This window comes from Alligator mississippiensis, chromosome 13 (assembly GCF_030867095.1).
Source record: "Alligator mississippiensis isolate rAllMis1 chromosome 13, rAllMis1, whole genome shotgun sequence".
NCBI classification, from domain to species: domain Eukaryota; kingdom Metazoa; phylum Chordata; order Crocodylia; family Alligatoridae; genus Alligator; species Alligator mississippiensis.
The window spans coordinates 12,509,039-12,535,119 of record NC_081836.1 but is presented as its reverse complement, the minus strand read 5'-3'; the positions used below and the strand labels follow the sequence as shown (position 1 = coordinate 12,535,119).

The 26,081-nt window shown below is 50.6% G+C and overlaps 2 protein-coding genes across 3 annotated transcripts; both read left to right on the top strand.

Moving 5' to 3' along the window:
* Nucleotides 1-1,038: 1,038 nt before the first annotated feature.
* KIAA2013 (KIAA2013 ortholog) lies at nucleotides 1,039-6,939 on the top strand. Of its 2 annotated transcripts, none has more exons than XM_019493822.2 (3): nucleotides 1,039-2,062; nucleotides 3,588-4,441; nucleotides 6,230-6,939. In XM_019493822.2, exons 1-3 carry the CDS (start codon nucleotides 1,129-1,131, stop codon nucleotides 6,245-6,247), a joined length of 1,806 nt encoding a protein of 601 aa, XP_019349367.2. In that variant the 5' UTR covers nucleotides 1,039-1,128; the 3' UTR covers nucleotides 6,248-6,939. The 2 variants fall into 2 exon arrangements, with proteins under 2 accessions (XP_019349367.2, XP_059572165.1); XM_059716182.1 differs by having other exon boundaries at nucleotides 1,040-2,062; nucleotides 5,978-6,939.
* An 11,554-nt stretch (nucleotides 6,940-18,493) lies between these two features.
* LOC132244633 (retinal guanylyl cyclase 1-like) lies at nucleotides 18,494-25,077 on the top strand. The gene is made up of 5 exons (XM_059716484.1): nucleotides 18,494-19,014; nucleotides 19,548-19,646; nucleotides 20,203-20,294; nucleotides 23,367-23,504; nucleotides 23,704-25,077. The coding sequence occupies exons 1-5, from the start codon at nucleotides 18,765-18,767 to the stop codon at nucleotides 24,022-24,024; spliced, it is 900 nt and encodes a 299-aa protein (XP_059572467.1). The 5' UTR covers nucleotides 18,494-18,764; the 3' UTR covers nucleotides 24,025-25,077.
* The last annotated feature ends 1,004 nt before the right edge of the window (nucleotides 25,078-26,081 follow it).

The window sequence follows — 26,081 nt, the reverse complement described above, 5'->3', positions numbered from 1 at the left end:
GTCTGATATGCATCTTGCAGCGTGCAAACTCTGAATCATCCTGTTACGTGCAGCTGGTAGGTGCTGTACCGATATGCTCTTTGATTGCAAGTTACCCTTTCTACGTTTTAACAAGGCATTTAGCCACATTTTTACCGGTTGAGATAGGGAAGGCAGAATGAAAGTTGCCCTTAAGAGTCCTGTAGCCACAAAGAGGGGAAAAACAAGAGGGGGAACAAAAGCCTATTTAAGTTTTGCCTGTATAGTGTGAGCCTGTTCTGAAAATATTCCACGTCCCTTCCCCAATTTGAGATGCGGTAAGACTGTAAGGGCACTGTAAAGAGCATCCGGCAGCCCCAAGCACAGGGCTGACTTCCAAAGCCTGTCTCTGGGCAGGAGACTCCCTATGGTTTGCTTTCCTGCTGACTTTGTGGGACCTCTGGACATGAACAGTGACAGCCAAAGGAGGCTTGAGGAGCAGAGTCTCCAGTTGCTGGGAGGAGAAAGGCAACCAGGAAGTCACTGCAGGATCAGGGCTGTGAGCAGGCACAGGGCAGGAACCAGGCTCTGGTAACAACAGATTTCACAGATGATTCAGTAACCAGCCACAGCCTCCCAGTTACACTCGGCCCAGACAGGCTTCTGGGACCCTGTGCTGCCTCCTGCTCCATGCCTTAGCCTGCCCTGCACTACCGCCCCCTCCCCCCCGGCTCCCTTGTTCTGCAGGCCTCAGGACAACCCGCCCGCCCCAGGGCGCTGAGCACGGCCCCCTCTCCTGCAGCCTGCCCTCACCCCTTTCCCTAGCCTAGCCTGGAATAGCCCCCATCACCCAGTCTACCGCCCCAGTTCTCCCAAACCAGCACTACCACTACCACTTCCACTGCCCCCGGCCTGGCCCTGCCCACCTCACAACCCTCACCCCGCCTCTGGGTTAAGCCCGCCCCCACCTGTCGCAAAGCGTCGTGCCGCGGGGAGACAGGGGTGCTCCCTGCTTTCCGGCCGCGGCGGTGCTTGTCGGCAGCGGGGCAGGGCCGGGCCGTGCGTGCGGGAGGCGGGGCGGAGCGGAGCGGAGCGGGCCCATGGCGGGCGGGGGCGGCGGCCGGTAGCGGGCGGAGGCGGCCGGGTGCTGCCGGGCCTGGGTGCGGCCCGATGTGGCTGCAGCAGCGGCTGAAGGGGCTGCCGGGGCTGCTGTCGAGCAGCTGGGCGCGGCGGGTGCTGGTGCTGGCGGCCGCGCTGCTGGCGGCCTACTGGTGGCTGGGGCGGCGCGGGCTGGGCGGCGGGGCGGGCGCGGCGGCGGCGCGGGGCGGCGCGGCGGGGCTGTGCCTGCAGGCCGAGACGCACGGGTGGCGGGCGCTGGCGGAGCGCGGCGAGGCGCTGCCGCTGCCACTGCCTGGGGCCGGCGCTGAGGGGCCGCCGGCGCTGGTGGGCAACGGGTTCGTGGTGCTGGACGCGGGCGTCGACCGGCTGTGGGTGACAGCGGGCGCCGAGCTGGTGCGCACCGAGCTGGCGTTGCTGGTGCAGCTGGCGGCACCGGGCAGCCCGGCCGAGGCGCGGGCAGCGGTGGCGGCGCTGCGGGAGGGCGCGGTGCGGAGGGTGCGCTGCCTGGCGCTGGGGCCGGGCGCCGAGTGCGTGACGGTGCGGGAGGAGCTGGTGGCGCACCGCCGCCGGCCGCACCTGCTGCTGCAGCGCCTGCACGTGGCCAACCCTGGCGAGCGCCTGGCCGCCTTCGAGGCCGCCCGCCCCGGCGCGCGCTGGGCCGCCAGCAGCCTGGAGAAGGCGGGCGACCGGCAGTTCGTGCTGTCCTCGGCCCGGGTGCCGCTGCCCGGCAGCCCTAAGGTGGTGGCGCTGGCCGTGGCGGCCCAGAAGCTGCCGAGCCGCGTGCAGGTGGCGCCCCGCTCGCACTTTGAGGAGACGCTGCTGTCGGTGGTGCACGTGTCCGAGCCCCTCGAGCCCTCGCGGCTGGACGAGGCCCTGAGCCAGCTCTGGGAGGCGGCCAAGAAGGAGATGCTGGAGGTGATGGAGGTGGGCGCGGACGAGCTGCTCCAGGAGCACCGGCAGACTTGGGCCGACCTCTTCATCTCAGGTGAGGGGGAGCTGGAGGCCGCCGCTGTTCCCTGCGAGACCTGCCGTACTAGAGAGACTTCAACAGCACTTGCTCTTTGCTTGGAGTCGTTCTGGGTTGCCCACCACGTCGTTCTCCAGGGACATCACAGGGTTATAAAATGGGGCTCGTAGTTCTGAGCTTAAAGTGTGGTGGAAGCTTCCTCTGGTCAGGGAGGTAAGATTCAAAAGCCACGTGATGGGGACTTCTGCTCTTAGCCCCTTCTCAGGATCTGCTAATTAATTGCCGAGGGGCCTTGGGCCAGTCACTGAGGCCGGACAGAGCTAAGCAGCCTCTGATCTGGTTAGATTTCTCAGAAGTTCTTGACGCTCCCAACTGGGATGGAAGGAGCTGAACTGTAGGAGCAGGAAGTGCAGTGCTTCCACTGAAAACTAAGGCTTTTTGTGTCTAGGCAGGATTGAAGAGGACCTTTAGAAACTTCAGTGCCTTGCCTGGCAAATCAGCTACAGACCTGGGGCTAGACTCCAGGTGCTTTGACCTCCAGTCCTTCAGGGAGGTAGGGGCTTGTAGCCCTGCCAATAAGAGGTCTCCTTGATATAGCCTTACCAGTACACCCAAGTTACTAGTTACATTATTGGGGATGTCTTAGACAGGCTGATACCTCTTCAGAAACAAGGAGACAGTCACTACTGACAGCCTCAAGGGATGTACTGCAAGATTACAAAAAAAACCGAGCCGAGTTCTGGGAGACCTTTCATTGACTGATCCTCTTAATACAGTTGTTTGTTTATATGAACAGGGTAAGGGGTAAGAATCAGTTCTGGAAATCTGGTAGAATGAGGCTAGTCAGTGCCTAAGGAGATCTAGTAAATCACATCCCATGGACTCTTTCAGAAGGCCTGAAAAATCTGGCTGCACTAACAAGTTTATCACTGATAGAAGTATATTCACAGGACCCAAGGCAACAGAAATTCTAGTTACTAGAGAGATTTCAGCAACACTTGCTTTTAACTAATAACTCCTGGTTTCTCCAGGAACAAGCGAATAGTCCTGAACTTGTTACAGTCCAGGTAGGGTTGGGTAACAAGTAGGCCACATAACTGAACCATCTGTGATGCCACCCATGTTATGAGTGTATATTGCTAATGGGAGCTGGTGCTGGAAATTCTGTGAAGCTTCATCTTGGCTCAGAATCTCTCTGGGCTGAAATTTGATGCAAAGGCTCCATGTAATATTTAATTTTATAAGTAGACTGCTTCCATCTCCCAAAATACAGCAGGACATGATTTCTTTCGTCACATTTTCCATTGACTTTAGCATTTGAAAGCAAAATGGAAAGTATTGGTTGGGAGCTGCTGAACAGTAGTAGCCAATCAGAAGCTTCCACACCACAGTTTCTGTTCCTCTAAACACCCCGCCAACACGTGTGTAGTTGCTGAAAGGACCTGGTATCAAGTCTGAACAGCTTTGGTCTCCTTTCCAATTTTAACACTTACTGTCAAACCCATCTGTCCTGCTCACTGACATTCTTTATTCTACATTGCAGGGATTGAAATGAGAAAGATCACGGATTCCCGGACACCATCCAGCGAGACTGTCAACATGACGCTCTATTATGTTCTGTCCTGCATGCCAGCTCCTCTGTTGGACCCGCTCATTAGTGGTGAAGACAGGGAAAAAATGGAAGCCAGCTTGAACTATGCTGACCACTGCTTCAGTGGCCATGCAACCATGCATGCAGAGAACTTGTGGCCAGAGACTCTGACCAGTGTTCCCCAAATCCTGCAGCTTTTGGACTTGTGGAAACTGACACTCCAGAAACGGGGATGCAAGGGCCTTGTGGCAGCTGGGGTCCATGGGCTCATGCAGGGGATGGTGCTTAGCTTTGGAGGCTTGCAGTTCACTGAAAACCATCTCCAGTTCCAAGCTGACCCTGATGTGCTTCACAACAGCTACTCCCTGCGTGGGATCCATTATAACAAGGACCTGATCAACCTGGCAGTGCTGCTTGATCCGGAAGGCAAGCCCTTTCTGCATGTGTCAGTGAAGTTCCAGGACAAGCCCGTTAAGCTATACGCGTGTGAGGCAGGCTGCCTGAATGAGCCTGTGGAGCTGACCTCCGAGTTGCGGGGTCACACCTTCCCTGTCATGGTGACTCAGCCTCTCACCCCATTGCTTTACATCTCTACAGATTTGACCCACTTGCAGGACCTGAGACACACGCTCCATCTCAAAGCCATTTTAGCCCATGAGGAGCACATGGCCAAGCAGTACCCAGGCTTGCCCTTCCTGTTCTGGTTCAGTGTGGCCTCTCTAATCACGCTCTTCCATCTGTTTCTGTTCAAACTCATCTACAATGAGTACTGTGGGCCAGGAGCCAAGCCACTCTTCAGGAGTAAGGTATAAACCTGCTACTTTTGGCTGCCAGTGGCTCTCTTGAGAGTCATTTCATCATCTTGGTCTTCTGTCTGCTGTGCCTAAGAAGGTTCTTGGGACATTGCAAGGGTTTTGAAGGTCTGGTGGGAGGGGAGCTGTGTGTGGATGCAAAGGGTAGCTTTCTTCCTGCAAGTCGGGAGGGAGTAGAGTGGCCCGGCCCAAGCATTAACACCATTAGAAATCCATTGTTAAATCTTGCTTAGGGCATTTGGAAGGCTGCAGCTGAAGGCAGATGCAGCTTCTGGCTCTCTTCCACCACATCACCTTGAAAGCTTGTTTTTTGCCACTGGCACTCCAGTTGGGACAGCAGCACCAGATCGTGCTCATCCTACTGCACGGGCAGAGCTTGCACACTTGCCTGCCATGTGAATATGAGAGTTGCATAATATGTAGATGCACACATGGGAGTGAGTATTCCCATCCAAGTGGGCCAGATGCTTAGTAGTTGGGTGTGTGGATAAATATTTATAACATGCATTCACTGCAGGCTTTGCTGAATGTCACTTTGGCTGGCACTTTAGTGAAGTGCCAATGTAGTATTGGTTTCTGCTGTTAAGAGAAGCTACACCACAGCTCTGAAAGGGATAATGATCACTCCTGCCAGATAGGGATTTGGGCCCAATCCTACTCTGCATCTTCCAGCTTTTGAGGTGTGTTGTTTTTTTTTTTTCTTTTAAAGTGGGTTTCTTTCTTTTTGCATAGCAAAGCACAGTGGAGAAAGGGGGACAGAGCATAAATTAGCAAACAGATTTTCCTCCTCTCAGCATCAACATTTCCCAGTTGCTTCTTGCTGATATGGAGGGGAAAATGAAAACTTCACCTGACTTTGCTGCAGGAGCCAATTATGTTGTTTGCACCTGCTGCTGCTTAGGATCAAATGTAAGAGTTAAAGTGTGGATTTTTTTTTTCTTTTTATTTACTCAGTCACCAAATAAAGAAACATGGTCAGGGGCTCATGTCCTGGCTTCAGGCTGCTTTTGACTGGGGAAAGCAGGCCAAAGAAACAAAGGGGTGCTGGGGCTGGATTTAATTTAGCATCTCGCTCTTCAGAGGGGTTTCTAGATGGGTCTGCAAGGAAGTTCACCATACTTATAGGCATGGGAGTCATGGGGCATGGCTTTCTGACTGTTGTTGAGATTAGACACAAGGCTTGATTCTTAGTGGTGCTGAACACTTGCAACCCTTTGAAGTGAGGTTGAAAGTACTCTAGCTGCATTTCACTCTCTGGAGTTGAGCCCAATAGGAAGATGTCTTTGATCTGTACAGTTCATCTACATCTGCAGACAGTTGCCTCTTCTCCAGAAACCACCCTATGAGCATGACCAAAATGTTAATGTGAAGGGAGATGTGGTCAGGAAGTAACTTGTGTACTGCTGCATTCTGGAAGCCTGAATTCTCTCTCATGACCCTTTTCTCTGTGTCCTCTCTGCCTTTGCTATTGAATAAGTAACAAGACTTTCCTTCTGCCTTTTACCTACCAAACTGCATTAATCATTACAGATTTATCAGCCCTGATGCTGTCCACTGCATTACTCTGAAACCACACAGCCAGACTTGGAGCCAGCTAAGCACCTGCTTCTTGCAGTGATGCCCTTTGCAGTGCAAGGAGGACAGTAATATCCTTGGTTGGAGTGTCCCAAAATAAAGATGTCTTAACATCAGCTCAGTGTGGAGGCAGGGGCAAAGTGAAATATGTTCCTGTAGCTGTAAGCAAGACTGGTGAAATAACACCTTGTTTTATTAATTGAACAGGAAGATCCCGGTGCCTGAATGTGCAAACTAACAGTCCTGCTTTCAGCCTCCATTTGCAAAAGACTGCTAACATCTGACAGTTCTGCAGCTGGGAACAAGGACCTTTTGAAAGCAACAATCCTTTTGTGCCTTGTTTAGAGGGGAACTGGGGACTTGAAGTGAGGTTTTTCAAGAGTTTACACTAGAAATTCAAGTCACTGGGTTGTCTCTTTTTTCCATGTAAGCTATTTAGTTCTGTAAGACTAATCATACTTGAAAATATACAGAGTTCTTCGATAATTTGATTTTGATTTTATTTTTTTAATTTAACAGGAAAATAAAAAATGAGAATTCCCTGCCAAGAGTTACCTAGCTTGTTCTGTAGTGTCACTTCTTTTCTGGAATGCTTTTTTTTTTTTTTAATTTATTGGGTGAGAATGGGAATGGGATGTGGTGTTTGTATCTAATTTTGATAGCAAATAACTCAGTTAAACTATATCTAAGTGCTGGTAACAGGCTTTTTAGCATTCATGAGGGTAGAGTGCAAAATCAATATGTGGTTTGAAGTTTGGTAATGCCAACTTATCAGTTTCCCACTCTGAACATCTTGAGACTGTATTGGTATGTTTTGACTGTTGGGGAAACATCCTACTTTCTAGTGATTTGAAAGTTATTTGGTTTTAAAATACCAAAGCTGTTGTTTTTAAATAAATACTTTTCTGTCTACAGTAGTTGCCATGTTTTGTATTTTCCTTTGGTTAAAACAAGCAGCAGTGTTTGGAAACTTTGAGGTACAACCAGAACTAATTAGGTTAGTGAACAGAGTTTGGATTCAAGAGGACCAATAATGAAAGAACAGCCATCATGATCCAGCCTGTTTTAGGTGAATGCAGTACACAGTGTCCTATAATAAGAATTACCAGATTTCTCCGACTCCTGCATACAAGTGACTTTTTGCACATGCACAGTAGCTAATCTTAAAATCCCGCTCCCAAGCAGTGGGATATATCTTGAGCCATATCTATACAGGATAGCAGGGGGAAAATGGATCTTATTTTATTACAAACACATTTTCCCCAGTAACCTGTAGGCCAAATAAACAAGGGGCAGGTTAATAGCATTAAGTGCCCAGAATGGAATACAGAGAAAAAACAGGATTTGTGGGCTGTAAACTAGCTACATGCGAGGGATTAGTGTTTCAGAAAATCTGAAAGGACTTGTCTGAAACATCAGTAATGGATTGTCCCTTAAGCACTAGCAACATAAATCATGAAGCCATTTCTTTCCCTATTACCTTATAATCAAAATGACATTTCCTGTTAGTAAAGAGTCACATGAATTAACTCAAGCAAAGCAAAATGCATATCATAGCCCTTGCCTAGTCTTTAAAACAATCAGCTACAATATCAAATCACACTAAAGCCCAGGTCTGAGAGTCCAAGGTACAGGTATTTAACATCAAGGTTAACATTTCGTTATTATGTCGCTGATCTATTAGAGAACATACTTGTTTAAAGTCGTGAAATATTTGTTTATAATGTTTGGCCACCGCCTGCTAGTAGATAACTACTAGGCCTGCACGAATAGGTGACTATAGGATAACTATTTGATTTGGATGCCAGAGATTTGATTTGGAGATCTGAATAGTTTTTCTGATTTGACATGGGTGCTTGTGCAACTGACTGTCTCTGTTTTGGGGCAGAAGCAGTTCCCTGGTCTGTATTGATTCTTTCCTCTCCTTAGTTTGTGGTTTCTAGGTGTTAATCCTTCCTCATTAACTCGTTACCTTGCTAGCTACTGTTACCAATCAATCATGATTCACTCAGGGACCAGCTCAATACAGGTAGCTAGCTACTAGATAAGTTAATGAGCAAGGATTAAACAGATACAAAACCACAGACTGAGAGGAAAGAATCAATACAGAGCCAGGAACTGCGTCTGCCCAAGGCAGACACAGTTGCACAAGCACCCATGACATGAGTTTTGCCTGTCAGCAGGTAGAGGTGCAAGGCCCCAGAACCCAGACTCCCCCTGCACCTATCTCCTTGAGAGCTGGCAGACATCATGGCCTCAGCAGGGGCTAGGCATGCCTGCAGCTTTCACGCTGCTGCACCTTAACACACACAGGGTCACCCAGGTCACAAGTTTTGCTCGTCCACAGCTTGAGGTACAGTTTCCCCAAACCCCTGCACCTATCTCCTTGAAACCTGGCAGGCTTTGTGGCCTCAGCAAGAGCTACCACTCCTGCAGTTTTCACCCCACTGTGACTCAACACACGTGACATGAGTTTTGCTTTCAGGATTTTGAGGTGCAGTTTCTCAGAAACCCCTGCACCCATCACCTTGACACTTGGCATGCATCATGCTCTCAGTAGAGGCTACCATCCCTGCAAGCTTCATTTGAATCAGCCGCAAGACAGCAGTTATAGATATTTCATTGATTCCCTGTTATATCCTGTGGCCAAATCACCAAATCTTTTCCGAATCTATTCGGAAGCTCTGAATCGGTTCAGAAAGCCTAAAGCTTCCAGCAATACAGTTCGGATTCACAGATTGGGCCTCTGAATCATCTCCAAGTCCGAATCATGATCCGAAGCTTTGCACAGCACTAGTAACTACTGTGACGTAATTGGATTCGCTTAAAGTCACATTTTTCAAGAATGTAGCTGTACAAAGAAATGCAGTGGAACAATTGAAAAATGATTGTTAGAAAAATCAAGTGGCTAAAGCAAGAATTGTGGGCCCTCTGCTCTCTCACTGAAAAGTTGAGCAGCTTGTATCCACCTCCCCACAATTGTTGCCTAAGAGACCATGGGATTTTATACAGCTCTTTGAACTGAGCTCAGCACCCTAATTGCCAATGAGTTCTGTGCTGTATAAGAAACAAACATGAAGCTGTTTTTCCCCCCCTAATAGCTTACAATCAAAAGGACAAACCCTGTTAGTAAATGCTCACATAAATGAATGTAGTGAAAATTAAATCCATTACACATTTGCCAGTATATCAAAGCTTCAAAGATATTCCTCCTGGACAAATAAATTACCTTAGGAAGTCCAGACTAAGATGAAAGAAGTTTTACCGTCTCCATTCGCTGAGACTGTCCAAATGATTTTTCCATGCTGCTCTCTGAAAATAGGTTAGAAGTTGTTGCTGCTGAATCCACAGCTACTTTGCTTTCCAGTGGTGGAGGGAGGGGGAAACTTTTTGGCAAATACGCTGCAAAATAGCTCTGTGTCCTCCTCAAGTGCCATTCTGATTCCCTTTCCCTGCCTGATCTGCTGCTCTGCTCCCTTCCCCTTCCCCAGCTTGCCGTGCCACACAGAAACTGTTGGTGCCACTTGTGGCACACATGGCCATCCATGTTCCACAGCGCCGTTTCAGCAAAGTATGTCCTGGGAAGCTTCCAAGAGTGGCTGCATGGGCTGAACACTAGGCTGGCCATAGGGACACGAGTTATATTCTGGTTGCCATCTCATTGACACATGCCCAGATTTACAGTCTTTCACTGCCTAGGTTCTCTCGCCTATATGCAGGATGGCAATTCTCACTAGAAGAGATTAAAAATAAACTGGGAAAAGTAATGAAATATCTACAAATTTGTTCTTAAATGCTGTACTACTCACCATAACCAAACATTACAAAGAGGATGACTAGTTTACACTGGGCTTGTTTACACGTTCATTAATGCAGCATAATTATGTTGCATTAATTTTGGCACCTGTAATGATGGACCAACTTAAAGCACCATAATCGACACTGCTGTGCATTAGCACAGATGAACGCTTTTTAAGTGATGTTAATCCTCAGACTAAACCTATCGTGTATTGGCACGGGATTTGGCCACCGTGCCGATGTGCAGATTTAGCTTAATGCGTTTGAAGCGTCTTGTGTAGATGCACCCATTGTATTTAAAAACATGCCAGGAAAGAGTGACCCTTTTCTTTTTGAATATTATCTAAACTAGGTAAATTCACGGAAAGTGTTTTTTTGGTTTTTTTTTTTAAAAGAGCTTTCCATTGACTTTTTAAAAGTGCATTTGCGATGGCAACTAAAAATACCCACTGGCAGCTATTTTCTGACAGCTGGTAATTAGGGAGGAAAAATGTCCAGCACACCTACAGCCTAGGGAATGACCTGCTGGGTGGCACAGAGGTGGAAAGGGATCTTGGAGTCCTAGTGGACTCCAAGATGAACATGAGTCGGCAGTGTGACGAAGCCATCAGAAAAGCCAATGGCACTTTATCGTGCATCAGCAGATGCATGATGAACAGGTCCAAAGAGGTGATACTTCCCCTCTATAGGGCACTGGTCAGACCGCAGTTGGAGTACTGCGTGCAATTCTGGGTGCACACTTCAAGAAGGATGCGGATAACCTGGAGAGGGTCCAGAGAGGGGCAACTCGTATGGTCAAGGGCCTGCAGACCAAACCCTACGAGGAGAGACTAGAGAACCTGGACCTTTTCAGCCTCCGCAAGAGAAGGTTGAGAGGTGACCTTGTGGCTGCCTATAAGTTCATCACGGGGGCACAGAAGGGAATTGGTGAGGATTTATTCACCAAGGCGCCCCTGGGGGTTACAAGAAACAATGGCCACAAGCTAGCGGAGAGCAGATTTAGACTGGACATTGGGAAGAACTTCTTCACAGTTCGAGTGGCCAAGGTCTGGAACGGGCTCCCAAGGGAGGTGGTGCTCTCCCCTACCCTGGGGGTCTTCAAGAGGAGGTTAGACGAGTATCTAGCTGGGGTCATCTAGACCCAGCACTCTTTCCTGCTTATGCAGGGGGTCGGACTCGATGATCTATTGAGGTCCCTTCCGACCCTAACATCTATGAATCTATGAATTACCAAGTGGTTTCCCAAAGCCAGAAAACTGATACCACTGAGGCTAAATGTCTAAAATGGATGCTGTTACTGCCTCATCATTGATGCTTCTGAAAACGAGTCCTAGTGTCTAGTAGAGGGAGAAGGGGCAATGGAGGCACTGCACTCGTGTACTCGAAAGCCGCAGAGCCCTGTTTCCTCGGGCACAACTCAGTGGGGCTCTGCCTGCGAGGTCTGATCCACCCGCGGAGGGGCTGATGTTGTTCAATGGACGGTCTCTTTCCTTACACCCTGTTTGGGAGGACAATAAAAGTCCCGCGGGCATTTCTTAGGGCCCTGCTCTCGAGGCAGGGCTTCCCAAAAGCGCAGTGGGGGTCCGGGTGGCAGGACTGACCCACGGCTCCCAAGCGCTGCCCGGGGGGTGTTGGCGATCCCACCCTCGCCGGATCCACGTCTGCGAGGCAGCGGAGCCCGGGGGCACCCGGCCTGCGGCAGAGGGAGGGCGCGGGGCGGAGGAGCCGGCCCCGGCGTCACCGCCCGCAGCCCCGACAGCTTCAGCACCGGGGCCGGGAGCCCCATGGCCGGAGCGGGCAGCCAGGGCCCCGCCGCCCCGTCGGGGGGAGCCGGGGCCGGAGCCCCGGCGGACAAGGGGCCGGTCGCGGAGCAGCAGCAGCAGCCCGGGCGCCCCTGCGGGCCCGCCAGGTGAGGCCGGGGGAGGGATGCGGGGCCCAGACCACACAGCCGCGACGGAGCCGCCCGCCTTGTGCCCCTGCCAGGCCCGGGACACACGCCGGCGATTTCATTGAGATCAAAATCTCGGAGCCGTCACCCGCACCCGCACCCGCACCCCTCTGTCAGGCGAGAGCAAACCCGCGGCGGCGGCTCCCGCGCCAGGGCAGACGCGACAAGAGCGGCCCGAGGGCAGGGCAAACCGGCCACTGCCCGGGCCCACACTTTATACAAATGCAAGTTAATTAGGCTGAGTATTTCTATTATCAATATTGTATGAAGATACTTTCCTTGCAGTTGCATGGAGAGGGCGAAGTGAAATTGAAATGGAAAATGTCCCACTTGCTTATAGGTCAGTGAAATTAAGCCTCTAAAGGGCCCCAAATGGCTGTCTTGCCCAGGGCGGCAGCTACCCCGCTGCCCCCAGCCAGGCCTGGGTGTTTAGCGCCTCCGAGAGAAGCAACAGGGACAACACGAGGGATCATTTCAAACGGGCAACGACCATGGAAGAGAACAAACCAAACCAAACCAAACCCCAAAGTTAATATTCACTGCATTTGTAGGCATGGAGCCGCACGTGGATTTTGGATGAAATTTCCCTGATCTTTTTTTTTTGGGGGGGGGGGAATAGGGGTGCAGCATTGCAATAAATGCACCCCAACCAATCTCTGATCATTTCGTAGTTTTCATATTTGCATTTTCCGCGTCTACTTAATATCAATGTGGCAAATTTCAGCAACAGAGAATATTTACACAGCTATTTTTCTTCTTCGGGGACAAGGGGTCCCCCCTCCCTCCTTTTTTTTGCTATAAAGCAAACCTTTTTGGTAGAGAAAAAGCACCACAGAAGCTTCCGATATATGGAAGAGCTGCCTTGGCAGCAAAATACTTGGGGGTTTTTTGTACTGTTAAATAGCCTTTGTGCTATAAACCCAATACAAACCATCCCCAGTTATGGGGAGGTTGGAAATGGGAATCACACACACACACTTGCAAACACCCACACACAAACACACTTACTGCGTGCAGTGGATCAAGGGAGGCTGCTGGGCTGGACTCTTAGTAGATCCATTTTCTTCCTCATTTAACCTAACATATGCTAAATTCTGCAGCACCCCAATGTCCACCTTGAGAAGCAGGCCCCACACCCAAAAGAGGAAATAGCAAAGCACCCACTGATTTGAATGGTGGCTGGTCAGCTCTCAATTTGCCCGTCTCATCTGCAAGTCCCATTGAATAAAAGATTTCGAATGGCGGGTCACTGGTTTTGAGAAGCAGCTCGTTGTATATCACTGATCACCTGCCCTTAAAATAATTGGTCCAGTTACTGCCGCAGCCTGGATGAGAATGACACAATGTAAGTCTGGTTACTGGAGACAGCCAACGATGAAAATACTGGGTCTGTAAATTATTCTGAAGATAAAAGCTCTGAATTTGGGGGGGGGGTTTTCTATTGAGCAGGACTTGGAAAATTGAGTGTCTGTGACAGCATTTGCAGGTCTCCAATACATTTTGCAAATTTTAGTGCAAAAGATGCCCCACCTGAAAATCCCTGTCACCATGTGAGTTTGTCAGTATTGAATTATTCTCCCTACTTACACGATTCAACCACCCAGGGCCAGATTCAAAGCTCAGTGAAGCCCCCACAGCCGACTGAACCTACATCCTTTCATTCACTTCACTGGGATTTTAAATCAGGCTGTCACAGAGAGACGAAGCCCAATGCCACATGATGTCAGTGACCCATCTTACAGCACACAGGGCAGGGACTGCCTCTGTGTTGTGTGGAGCATGGGTTGCTAGGCCAGACCTAAAACCCTTCCCCCACACACTTTTCTTTATGCAGCCTGATGGGATCAAACATATTAAAAGAAATGAAATGTTTAAATGGCCTCTGGAGATTTCTTGGACAATGCACCAACCTTGCGACTTGCAGTTAATACATGCAAGCCCTTCAGCACAGCCAGTGCTGCTGCTAGGATGATTTCCAATGACTGGAAGAAGTGTCGTATTGATCCCATTGTTTCCCCTTCTCCTAGATGTTCTCCCCTCTCCACCTCTGGAAGCAGCAGGACAGTCCAGAGGATTTTGACTGCATGCCTGGTCTCTCTGTGCACTCTCCTGGGAGCCATCTCTCTCGATTTAAGCAGCAGCTTGGAGATGTGGAGAAACACAGAGCGGGCCCTTCAGGAACTGTCCTCTTGCGAGAGCCTTCTGGCTGTTCAGCTAATAGGCTTCCTCCAGGAAGAAAGGCTCAGCTGGCTAAAACCAGCAGGCAAAGTGTGGAACGGTTCCTGGCATGCTCAGGTACTGGAGAGGCTCTACTCCCTCTGCAGTGAGACTGAAGAGACACTGCATCATCTGAATGGCCAATGCCAGGGTGAGGAAGGCTCTGTCTGTGGGTTCTACCTGGCCCAAGTGAGACAAGGACTGAATGCCACCTGGGAGGTGGAGCCCAGGCTGGCACTGTCTGGAGTGATCTCAGAACTGCTGGAGGTGTTTGACAGCCCCAGTGAGGACCTCAAAGCCATGAGATCCAACCCTGACTGGGCCGACGTGGTGTCCTTTCGACTCCTCCTCAGAATCAGGGAAGTCCTGCTTCGAGCCCAGGAGATGCCAGAGGAACCGTCACCTCCGAGCTTCCAAGAAGCCTGGCATCCCATGTCCGCCATTCTGAACTATGCCATCTTCACCTCGGAGAACGTGCAGAGCTGCTGGATGGAGAACAGGAACCTATCGCTCCATTTCACCCACTATGAAGGAATGTCCCTTTTTATCCCCTCCTTGGTCTCATCCCCACTGGTTCCAAGTGCAGCCTTGGCCGAGGAGCTCAATCATATCCAGAGCTGCTTGCTGCAGAGTGGACAGGACAAGCTCAGTAAGAAATCCAAGGCAATCCTCTCCACAATTAGCCTGAAGATCAGTCTGCTGCTGATTGCCTGCCTCATTTATCCCATTGTCCTGGTGTCCTTCAAACGGATGACAGACTGGATCCAGAATTATGCCAGGAACCTCAAGGAGAGGACAGAAGACTTGAAGAGGGAGAGGAGGCTGGCTGAGGACCTCTTGCACCAGATGTTGCCAAAATCTGTGGTCAAGCAGTTAAGGAAATGCCAGCACGTTCAGGCAGAAAACTATGACCAGGTAAGTCAATACTGTCAGGGGAGAAGAGGTGAAAGGCAGAGACACAGTGCCCTGGATCTGAATGTACTGTCGGGAGCCTCTACCTGGATGCCATGTCCACGTGCCTGATTTTGCACCTGCTAGTAGCTGTGGGGGAAAATCTTGCTCCTTTAACAAATGCTTCAGGAAAGGATTGGTAGGTTTGATGGAGGGAGACTTTTAGAAATCAAGCTGCAAATTCAAAAGGTCCTGAGCCTACAAACTCTTGTTTGAGGGTGAAGGTCCATCCACATGGATCCAGGATCGGCTTGCAGGATGGGGTGCTGAGACTGTGCCAGCAAGAACTAACCTGCCTGGAAGAAAAGCCATTGTGACAGAATGGTCCAGATCTGCCCCAATTCCACCTCTGCAGCTGCATGTCAATGGGTTGCATGGAAGCAGCCAAAATCAGATGGCAGGTCTTTGGGAGGAAGGCAGGATTGCACCTAGATAAGAGGTTTGCAGGGATGGGACCAAAGGCAGAGTTTGGCCAGAAATTCCTTTCTGCGCACCTCTTTGCAGCATCCCATGCTCTGTTGCTAATGCTGTGCTTAGTAGGACAAACTGTGCACACTTGGCAATTTTGTTCTACCCCCTCACTCCCTCTGTCCTGTCAAATCAATGCAAGGAACTGCCAGAGGATTCTCTATAGCATGGCTTGCACAAAGCCTAGTAATTGAGGCTTTAGGTTCAGTGAGCCATCTGCCTGGCCCTGAAGTGAGCTCCTTACTACAGTTACTGCAATTCCTCTCTCTCCTTTTCCCTGGACACTCATTGCTTTCAGCTGCCAGACACAAGAATCAATATTTGCATTTAATTTCTAGGTGTTGTTACCTACACAGCCACCCATAATTAGACAATTATATGCAATTAACCATAGCAGTGTGATCAAAAGCAGCAAAACCAAGGCAGAAGGGTCTTTAAAAAAAACCCATGTGGAATTAATTGCTGTTAAAAAAACCCAACAGTTGGAATTTAAGGTTTTGACAGCTTAGGCAATTCTGCAGGATAATTAACACATTCCATTTTTCATTTGAGTTCTTAATAGGTATCTTGGTTTAAAAAAAATTAAACTCCTCTGTCATTTTTTGATCTATGTAATAGAAGAAAATTATGTGAAAAAAATCCATAGATAATATTTCCCAATTAAATAAGAACAAGGAAATAAGCTCAAGTGTTTATTCCTGAGGACATCCACATCCTTTAATTCACATTTTTGATCAATAACAAAAAACAGCCTCTTTTCTGTAAGAAGCCTAATTCAAGATCTGATGGCAGTAGTGCATTTCATTTTAAATGCTTTCTTCTGGTCCAAAGAATTCAAGGAGATGCAAAAGGGGTGCATCTACACATGCCATTAAGGCAGCGTGATAAACTCTGATGCAGTTTGCACTTTGTGCCCGAGTTAGCTACTCCTGGGTGCAACATCTACATGTGCATCTGGGACTCAGCAGTTTGAGCTGAGGTAGAGCAGCCCCAGCAGCTGGCAGGGGGGATAGCTAGGGCACAAGGGTGCTAGAGTGTGGTGCTAGACAGCAGGCAGCCTCCACACTTTGGCACCTTCATGTCCCAGCCAGCCCCATCTCCATCCTTATGTACCTTTCAGTGCATGCAATTACTCCACCATAGGACAGTACTGTCTCCAACAGTACTATCCTACAGCAGAGCGGGTTAATTTACTGCACCCCAATACCAACACATGCATAGACAGTGATGCTTTACTGTGGAGCTAATTAGTCAACTCCACATAAAGCACATGTGTAGATGCACCCAAGATGCAACAAAACTCCCTGGAAATAGGTTGGAGGGCTAGCAGAAACATTTAACAGAAAACACACCCCAAAGGCCTGATCCATAGTCCTTGCTCAAAGGAAATAGTTCTAATATTGAACCAGAAGAAAGTAGGGCTGGAAGGGACCTGCAAAGGTCATCTGGTTCAACCCCCTGCTCAAGGCTAAATGATCCCCATCCAGACCTCTCCATACAAGTGCTTGTCCAACATATTCCTAAAACTATCCAAGTAACTCTTTCACACAGCTACAAGGCTGATTGCCCCTAAACACCAAGAACCCCCTAATCTGCCAGAGAAAGCAGGGGAACAAGGGCACTGTCAATGTCCTGCTGCTGCAAATGTTGTTAAACATATTTAAGAGATTCAAGTCAAGTCCTCCTGGTGGGATCTAAGAGGGGCAAATGCATTGTGATGCCCCTTTGCATATGGGTGCACTTCACTCCATATCCAGGAGTTTCAACTGCCCTTGATTGTCATTAGGCTTGGAAAAGCCTGAGATCCATCTTCACTGCTATTATGAATATACAACGGGGTCACCCTGACTGAGTGAGGAGTGCAGAATCAGGCCCCTTGATTTGTGTTTTGTATGAGAAAGTAACACTTCCCAAGGTATACCTGACCCCAGACCTGCAGCCTCACAACCTCCATCTCCCTGCTCCAGGTAACTATCTTCTTCTCTGACATTGTGGGCTTCACTGGCATCGCTGCCTCCTGCACCCCCATGCAAGTTGTTGAGATGCTTAATAACCTCTACATCTGCTTTGATACCAGGATCGAGTCTTACGACGTTTACAAGGTGATTGAAAGCCTTGGGTTGATGGGGAAGGAGGAGGGGATCCTGCATGCTGGGCCTCCTTGCTTGCTGGTGAGAAGATCCCTACTACCACCACCCCTCTTTTCAGTGATAGCAAACACTGCTGCTACTGCCCTAAGTCAATTTTCCTCCACCTAGAGCCCCCTGCCTACAGTGGATCCACACACTTGTCATAGAACCACAGAGAAGTGGGGCTGGAAGGGACCTCCAGAAGTCATCTAGTCCAACCCCTTGCCTGAGGCAGGATCATCCCCATCCAAACCATCCTCTACCTTCCATCACCTAAATTCTACATAAGACAACCATCAACCCAGACAACACAGGCATATCACCCTAACCTGCCATCGGTAAAGTAGGGGAACCACAGAAGCCAATGTCCTGCTTCTCTGAAGGGTTATACCTGGAAGCTCTTCTCTTAGGACACTAGCCTGCATGAACTCTTTGGGAAGCAGATGACAAACCTCTGCAGAGACTGTACAAGCTTGAGTGAACCCATCACCAGAACAAGGCAGGGGGTAGGGCATGCTTGAGCCAGGTGGAACATGCAGAACTCCTAGCAAACTACAGACAAGTCTTTCCTAGGGAAGAACTCTCTCCCTTCCCTGGAGATGGACATTGAGCTGGCGAGTCTGTGACACAGCTCAAAGCAATAACAGCCTAATCTACTGAACCCCCCTGAGTATTGCAGCACCAGCAAAGAGCTAATGCAAGTATAAGATTGCAGAGAGCATGACCACACCATTGTTAGAATAGCTAGGGCTCCTACCTGGCTCCTGTGGGGTGTGGAAATCCCTATCCATCTCAGGTGCTGGCTGTATTTCCCTTTCCCCAAGTTGCAAGCAGGTGCCTCTTATAACCTCCTTCTCCAGACAAGGAGACTCACCTGCTCTGATCAAACCAGGCTAATCCTGAACCTGGCTGCCTCCCCTTTACTAGCTGTATTGAATTCCTGCCAACCCATAACTCCCATCAGCAGCTAAGGGATTGAATTGGGGGATTTAACTCTTAATGTCCTGGTTTCACTGGGATTTTCCAGCTGGTCCTTTAGCCCAGTGCTCAAAGGACCAAATCCCACACCTGTCACTCCATCATGGGTGACAGAGCATTCCTCATAACAGGATGGGAGTGCCATGAGCTCAGGCAGCTATAGCATCCCTTTGCAGCATGGCTGAATGCGAGACCAACTGCCTGGCAGGACAAGCATGATCCTGACTCATCATCCTGCAGAGAACATCTGGCCATGGGGCAGAGGGCAGGAGAGAGGTTAGGCTTCATCAGCACCAACAGCTCAGTGACACTTGTACCTTCCCACCAGGTGGAGACCATTGGTGATGCCTACATGGTGGTGAGTGGCCTGCCGGAGAGGAATGACAAAAGACATGCTGATGAGATTGCCAAGATGGCTCTGGATCTGGTGGCTGCTGTCCGGCAGGTCCTGATACCCCACATGCCAACAGGCCGGCTGCAGATGCGGGTTGGGATCCACACAGGTGGGGGCAGAGACAGCGCCTGGAGGGGACCCAGGATGGGGTGGGTGTGGGAGTCAGGGCTTCTGGGTGGCATCTGATGTGGTCCTGTGAATCCATGCCTCTGGTGTCCTTCTCTGCACAATGGGGGTGATAACTCTTCCCTAAACCTTGATTCATATTTGCAAAGGGTAGTGAGCTGCATGTGCTATCACAGTGCAAAGCAATCATAGCTGCTTGAGCCTCTTGCTCCAGCAGCATGCAGGTACCTTCAGCTTCTGCTAACTTTGGAGGCTCTCTCAGCCCCACAGGCCAGTCTCACTCAAGGGAGCAATATGGTAGCACTCACCTGGGTACCAGATGCCCCAGTTCAAATAACCTGCACAGATAGGGAGAGTAGCCTTCAAGAAGGCTTGAACTCCTACCCTGGTGCCAGAAAGACACTACCTTACCACTACACCCCATAACACTAATGTAGGTGTCTGCAGCCTACTTCCCTCCAGGCTTTATGCTGTGTATTCTCCAACCCAGCATTGTCTTGCTCTGGTTTTCTACAGGGCCCTGTGTGGCTGGTGTGGTTGGGCACAAAATGCCCCGTTACTGCCTCTTTGGGGACACAGTGAACACAGCCTCCCGTATGGAGTCCACCAGCCTGCGTAAGTGCACCCCCTCATGATTTGGCTCTGATCCCCAGCCCACCCTGGGCAGAGTCAGGCCAGACCCAAGTCAGAGAGACCCTCATATAATTTTAGCACTGGGGAAAGAAGGGAAAAGGAGAGAGAATCATGTGTAGCAAACACTTGAGCACATCACTCAGTGCTCTCCTTAAATTATTTAAATAGTAGGGCAAGGAAGGTAATAAAAGAACCAGAAAACAGAACTGCTACAGGAGGAGTATGAAGTAGGCAGGTGATGGATACCTTTAAGGCACAAAGGTGACTGGTACCCTAGATATACACAGTCACTCTCAGAGCAGGTTTTCACTGTCCTGTGTATGTGGCTTACACTGCACCCTCTGCTCCAAAACCAGGGCTCTCCCTGTCTGGTGGACTTGCCCATCCAGCTCTTCACACTTCTGCCTTCAGCCCTGCACTTCCCAAGGTTCAGATATGCATCTCCCATTGATTTGAAGCCTGCAGTAACACTGGAGTGGGAGGGGTGATCTGCAGTGGGGTGGTCTGCTCACTTCTGATGCTCAGTCCTGAATTCCAGCTCAGAAGATCCACATCAGCTCTGCTACGTACCATGCCCTCCTTGCTCATGATGCCTACGAAATCAAGCTGAGAGGCGAAATCGAGGTCAAGGTATGAGTTTTGCTGTGACAGAAGGGTTTAACGGGGCAAGGAGGAAACACAATTATGGATGGTTTTGCTCTTTTACCTGGGGTTGCTCCACGTGATCTCATAAAACCAGATCTCACAGTGGGCCTGGAGGGAGAACGGGATAGGAGATCACTGGGGAGAACTCATGCCTTTCTGAAGCAAGTATGGGTGGCCTGAGGAGAGGGCTCCCCCCTGTGAGGGCTCTCGAGGCCCTGTTGTCCTCTTGAAAGGAAGGTGGTTGTTCCAAGGGCTGTCCTTGGAGAAGACACAACCCTGAAGTTCTTCACCCGGTGAGGGCTGTGTAACAAAGGTCTGTCCCACGAGCGGCTGTGATACCCCCTGGTGGCTACTCAGCCCTTGCTTTTCCCTGATCTCCCACTTCTGTTTCCCTACCACACCTTGATGTACTTATACCTTTAAGGAAAGGGAGGCTGTCCCAGGGATTCCCAAATGAGCTCTCATCTGCTCCTGTCCTACACCCGCTTGAGTCTGCTCTGGTTCGGTCCTTGAGCCCACCCTGGCTCCCACCTCTATTCCTGGGTACCTGGTCCCCCAGGGCACCAGACCCCTCTGATCCTCCCTTCCCAACCAGGCATCAGATCTGCTCTGGTCCCATCTCCATTCTACTCCCAGGTACTTAGTCCCACTTGGGTACCAGACCCTCCTGGTCTTCTCCAGGCCTGGGTCCTGCCTCTGCTCTATTGCAAGCACCTTGGTCCACCCTGGTCCTTTCTCCTCACTTTATCCAAGCTCTAGCCCTGCTCCCAGGTCTCTGGCCCTATTCCCAGGCCTGTTGGGACCTCCTCCTCAACTTAGTCCCTCTCAGACCTATATATGTTACCTATATGTCTGTAATCTCTTATGTATTATTTAAGGGCTGCAGTCATCCTGCCCAGAAGATGTTCTTTCAGCAGCCTGCAGAGCTAGGCTGCCTGCCTAGCTCAGGCCTTGGCTTATATATTGCAAGCCCAGGCCCCTTCTGGCTCATGTGGCTCCTGATTGTCACCTGCCACCTGCTTAGTCTGCAGCCTGCCTGTTCTTAAAATAGCAGGAGCATCAAGCTTTCTGGTCATTAAAATATCCTGCCACTTTTCATGCCCAAGTACCAGTCTTCACTGAAGCTATCAGACCCAGTCCCAACTGTTGTCAGAATTTCACCCTGTTGTTTGAATGGGACGGGGCAAGTCTCTTCCCAATGGGCCTGCCATGCTGATGGGCATCATTAAACACAGGCGCCAGGCCCAATTCATGTGCCCTCACTTGTGCAGATGAAGTGATGTGATTTTTTCCTATGGACTAGCGATGCACTGATGTGGCTGGGCAGCTCGGGCACAGGAACAGCAACACCTTCCAGCTGCTGGCCTGATCATGACAGCATGGCTGCTGGAGACAGCCATTTTTTTTTCAGCACCAGAGGAGGTTGTTCCAGTGACCCTGCTCTAGTTACATCACTACTAGGGACCCCTTATGGGTCGGGGTTGGGGTGGAGGGGGGCGTGTAGATATGAGTCACTACCAGTGCACTGAAGGCTGCCAACAGTTTCTGTAAGTCCTTTAGTGAACTCGGTGAGATCTTTACTCAAAGCCCATCTCAGAAGTCTCCAGGTTGCCATATCTAAGCTGGAGGTGTTCAACTTTCATAGATTTTCATAGACATTAGGGCTGGAAGGGACCTCGGAAGATCATCGAGTCCAGCCCCCCACCCAAAGGGCAGGACGTCAGCTGGGGTCATAGGATCCCAGCAAGATAAGCATCCAGTTTCATCTTGAAGGTGTTCAATGAAAGCGCTTGAACCACCTCCGGTGGCAGGCTGTTCCAGACCTTGGGGGCTCAGACAGTAAAGAAATTTTTCCTTATGTCCAGCCTGAAACGGTCTTGTAGTAGTTTGTGACCATTCGACCTCGTCATCCCTTGGGGCGCTCTGGTGAACAAACGTTCCCCCAGATACTGGTGGTCACCCCTGATAAACTTGTAGGTGGCCATCAGATCACCCCTGAGCCTGCGCTTTTCCAGGCTAAAGAGCCCCAGGGCTCTCAGCCTGTCATCGTTGGGTCTGCTTCCCTGACCTCTGATCATGCGCGTGGCTCTTCTCTGGACTCTCTCAAGCTTCTCCACATCCTTTTTGAATTGTAGAGCCCAAAACTGGATGCACTACTCCAGCCACGGCCTCACTAAGGCCGAGTACAGGGGGAGAATGACGTCCCGGGATTTGCTTGAGAAGCATCTATGGATGCAAGCCAGCGTTTTGGTCGCTTTACTAGCTGCAGCATCACACTGCAGGCTCATGTTCATCTTGTGGTCAATGATGACCCCCAAGTCTCTTTCTTGCATAGTGCTAGCCAACATAGCACTGCCGAGCCTATAAGGATGCTGCGGGTTTTTCTTCCCAAGGTGGAGAACCTTGCATTTATTGGCGTTGAACACCATCAGATTCTCATCCGCCCACTTGCTGAGCCTGTCCAGGTCAGCTTGGATCACCCGCCTGTCTTCTGGTGTGGATGCTTTGCCCCAAGTTTGGCTGGCAGGCCAAATTGTACTCTGGGCACCAAGATCAGGACCTGGGATTAGGTCCACATGCTGGGGTCCAGCTCAGGGACTCCACATCACCCTCACCTGGCCTCATTCACTGGGATACAGCTCAGGGCCCCATGTTGCTTCCTTCCAGCCCCATGTGTGGGATCCAGCTCCAGCACCCCATGCCACCTCCACTCAGCCTCACATGCCAGGATCAGACCCCACACTGCTCACCCAATCCAGCATGCAGGGCCACAACTCACAGTGCCTCCCATGGATCTGTGGGCAGCCCTGCTGGCCAGGTGATATGGTGCTGGGGACTAGATCTGGCCCGTGGGCTGTGGGTCAAGCATCCCTGATCTAAGCCACATGCAGCTTCTGAAAAATTTCCAGAAGTTGGACCAGCCTCCCCTGAGACAAGGCCAGTGGGCAAATGCAAAGTGCGTGTATTGGTGTTGTGCTGGCCATGGCACTGGTTTCATATTCCAATCGCAACCAATGGAAATGGGGCTCATGCTCCCATCTCCCCATTTTCATCCAGGGCAAGGGAAAAATGAAAACCTACTGGCTCCTTGGGAATAAGAACTACAGTGTCCAAAACGACAGCCTGGTCTGTCACTGGAATCCAGCAGCTTCCAGGAAAAAGAAGCCGGAAAGCAGCCCGACATCTGTCCAGCAGGTACCGAATGCTGGGGAGGGTGAGGTACTCTGGGAATGGCTGAGACATGGGGTATCTGGGTTCAGAGGCTCTTGCAGTGTCTGTCATGGCTTGGGAGGGACCTGTTTGTCCAACCCCCTGCAGCAATCAACATAGCAATATAGATCATCGCCCCGGTGTTGACCGTACCTGCCATGATTCTTCTGTTTCCATTTAACAGTCCAGTACCAGCCCTGTGGGAGCAGCAGTGACTGAACGGAGGTCTGCATCACCTCAGGGTGAGCTGGGTTCCCACAGCCCCACCACAGGACACTCTGAACCAGCTGGGACTTCTACCAGTGACGCAGGCCAGGTGGGGAGGACCAGGTCTGGGCACAGTGGCCGGGACAGCATCAAGACTAATCTGGCTCCATCGAGCTCTCCTCCTCCTGGGCACAAGGACCAGGGGAACAGTCCAGACCACAGGGTGCATCTTGGTGTGCAGGGAGACGAATTGCTGGGGAAAAATGGGTGTCTCCCAGGGTACATAGGTGGGACATGACAGGGCGGCATGTACTATTTGGCAAGGAACTGGATGCCCCCAGTGCACCCTAACTTGCTGTTGAAGAACCTCATCTTTGTACCACTAGCAGTAATTCTGAACAATGGGGGAAGCCATTCAGCTTTAGACTATCAAACTTCAATAGAGATAGAGTATGTGGGTTGTGCCCACACATGGAGCAGGTGAAGCCACTGTTGGGATCCTGTTACTAGCAGGGAAGAGAGGTGTCAGGGGACACATTTTGCCATGTTACAGTAGATTTACACCAGTATAATTTCCTTCCCATCTGCAGAGCTAGGCTGGATTCACCCCAGAGCAGCAGAATGGAACGTAGCCTGGGACACTTGGATAACAAGGGTGCCCAGATAAGAGAGGGGGCAGGTAAAGAGGGGAGGCCCACTGTTCCCAGATCTCTGAGTCTCTCTAGTCCATGTGCATGTGCTACAACAGGAAGCCCGGGTGGTGGGACCCACCCACAGCATTTGGAGCCTGCAGGTCGAAACTGCAGCAAAGCCCATGGAGATTCCACCTCAGCCTGACTGCCAGAATGGTGGGCCAGTAAAGTGAGCTGCCCAGAGACTCCCCTACCCTGGAGGGCTTCAAGAGGAGGCTGGCAGGGCATCTGTCTGGGATAGCACAGGAATAACACATGCAGCTTTTGCACAGAGGCTGGGCTAGGTGACCCATGAGGCCCTGTCCACCCCTCTCCAGTAGAAGTGGCCACCCCACTCTACCTCCACCTGCCAGGTCACTGGTGGGCATCTGAGCTGTAACGTGTGGCTGCAGCTCAGCTCGGGGCCCGGGGCTGGAGGTTGGCATTGACTGTTTAGCTTGCTTCTTTTCCGCTGGGTGGTGGCAGCTGATGAACACTGCATGCACCTCTCACTAGGGCTCATTTGGAGACCCCCATGGCAGCAATGACCTGGGCCCCCATCAGGTGTCATCAGTTCAGGATTCATGGAAGGGAGGCAGGATGTGAAGTCAGGGTTCCTGTGTGTGCACTAGGCTCACGTCAAGCTGCAGGAGTTCTTTATCTTTTTGCTGCAATAAATGTTGCTCCACACTGCTCCTGCTAATGTGGTCTGTGGTGTCTCTTGGCACAGCCACCCCATCACACCCTCACCAAGCTGATAATAAGGCTGTTAGCAGGAGGGCTGGGGTTGAGGTGCTCTCTTTGCTGCTCAGAGCTGACTGCAGACCCTCCCCGTCAATGCCACAAGGCCCCTTCAGGGAGCACACATGGGTCAGCTTCCAGACAGCCCCCCACAGCTGAGAGGAGGGGATCTCATCCTTCAGGGACTGTGGATTCGTCTGCTCAGGGCTCGGGCCCTTTTGAGCCTACAGGCAAAGGCCTAACAAGATTCATTGGCTGGAAGCTGAGGCTAGCTAGTCAGCAAAGGGGATTCACACTAAAACATCTTTAAGTCTCCACCCCAAGCCTCACTATTGCATCCATCTCCCTTCACAGCGAAGCCTAGGTGCTTTTTTCTACATGATCCATTCCCACAGGAATGGATTCAATCAGGTCCCAGAGCCTGCTGTGCAAGACAGCAGACTGCACAATCCTGCAGGAGGACACACACTGTGGGACTGGGCAATGCACAGTGCAGTGGACAGACCCCATCCTTGGAAAACTCCAAGGACCTGGGGTTAATCATATGATGCAGATGAAGTGGGAGCAAAGAGAGAAGATACTGAAGACCCACTGCTTTCCAGGCAGAGAAAGACAGTGCCTCAGGTGCAAAACTAGCAGCCCCAAAAGGTAAGCTATTGGGGAGCTGAGGAGAAGCAGCTGGGTCTGCAGGACAGCTGGGTTCAGCACATGATTGTTATGAAAATCTTGAGCATAGATCAGAAAGAAGCTATTAGCATGGTAAATAAGCCTAGTCTGATCTTCCCTCTTCAGAGGCCTCGGCGTGGGGTTTAATTTAGAAAATTGCGGAATACAGCTGTCTCCATGATGACAGGCAGCAATTAGTGTCATTTAGCGCAATCTACTTTGGTTCAGATCTGAGCCACTAGGCCATGTGCCGTTCCTGGTGTGGAGACGAGGGTTG

Bases quoted from the DNA above. Each gene is read 5' to 3' on its own strand.
- KIAA2013 (XM_019493822.2), top strand. From the start codon at position 1,129: ATGTGGCTGCAGCAGCGGCTGAAGGGGCTGCCGGGGCTGCTGTCGAGC. The intron at 2,063-3,587 runs GTGAGGGGGAGC...TCTACATTGCAG, and splicing joins GGCCGACCTCTTCATCTCAG to GGATTGAAATGAGAAAGATC.
- LOC132244633 (XM_059716484.1), top strand. From the start codon at position 18,765: ATGGGGCAGAGGGCAGGAGAGAGGTTAGGCTTCATCAGCACCAACAGC. The intron at 19,015-19,547 runs GTGGGGGCAGAG...GGTTTTCTACAG, and splicing joins GCGGGTTGGGATCCACACAG to GGCCCTGTGTGGCTGGTGTG. The intron at 23,505-23,703 runs GTACCGAATGCT...TCCATTTAACAG, and splicing joins GCCCGACATCTGTCCAGCAG to TCCAGTACCAGCCCTGTGGG.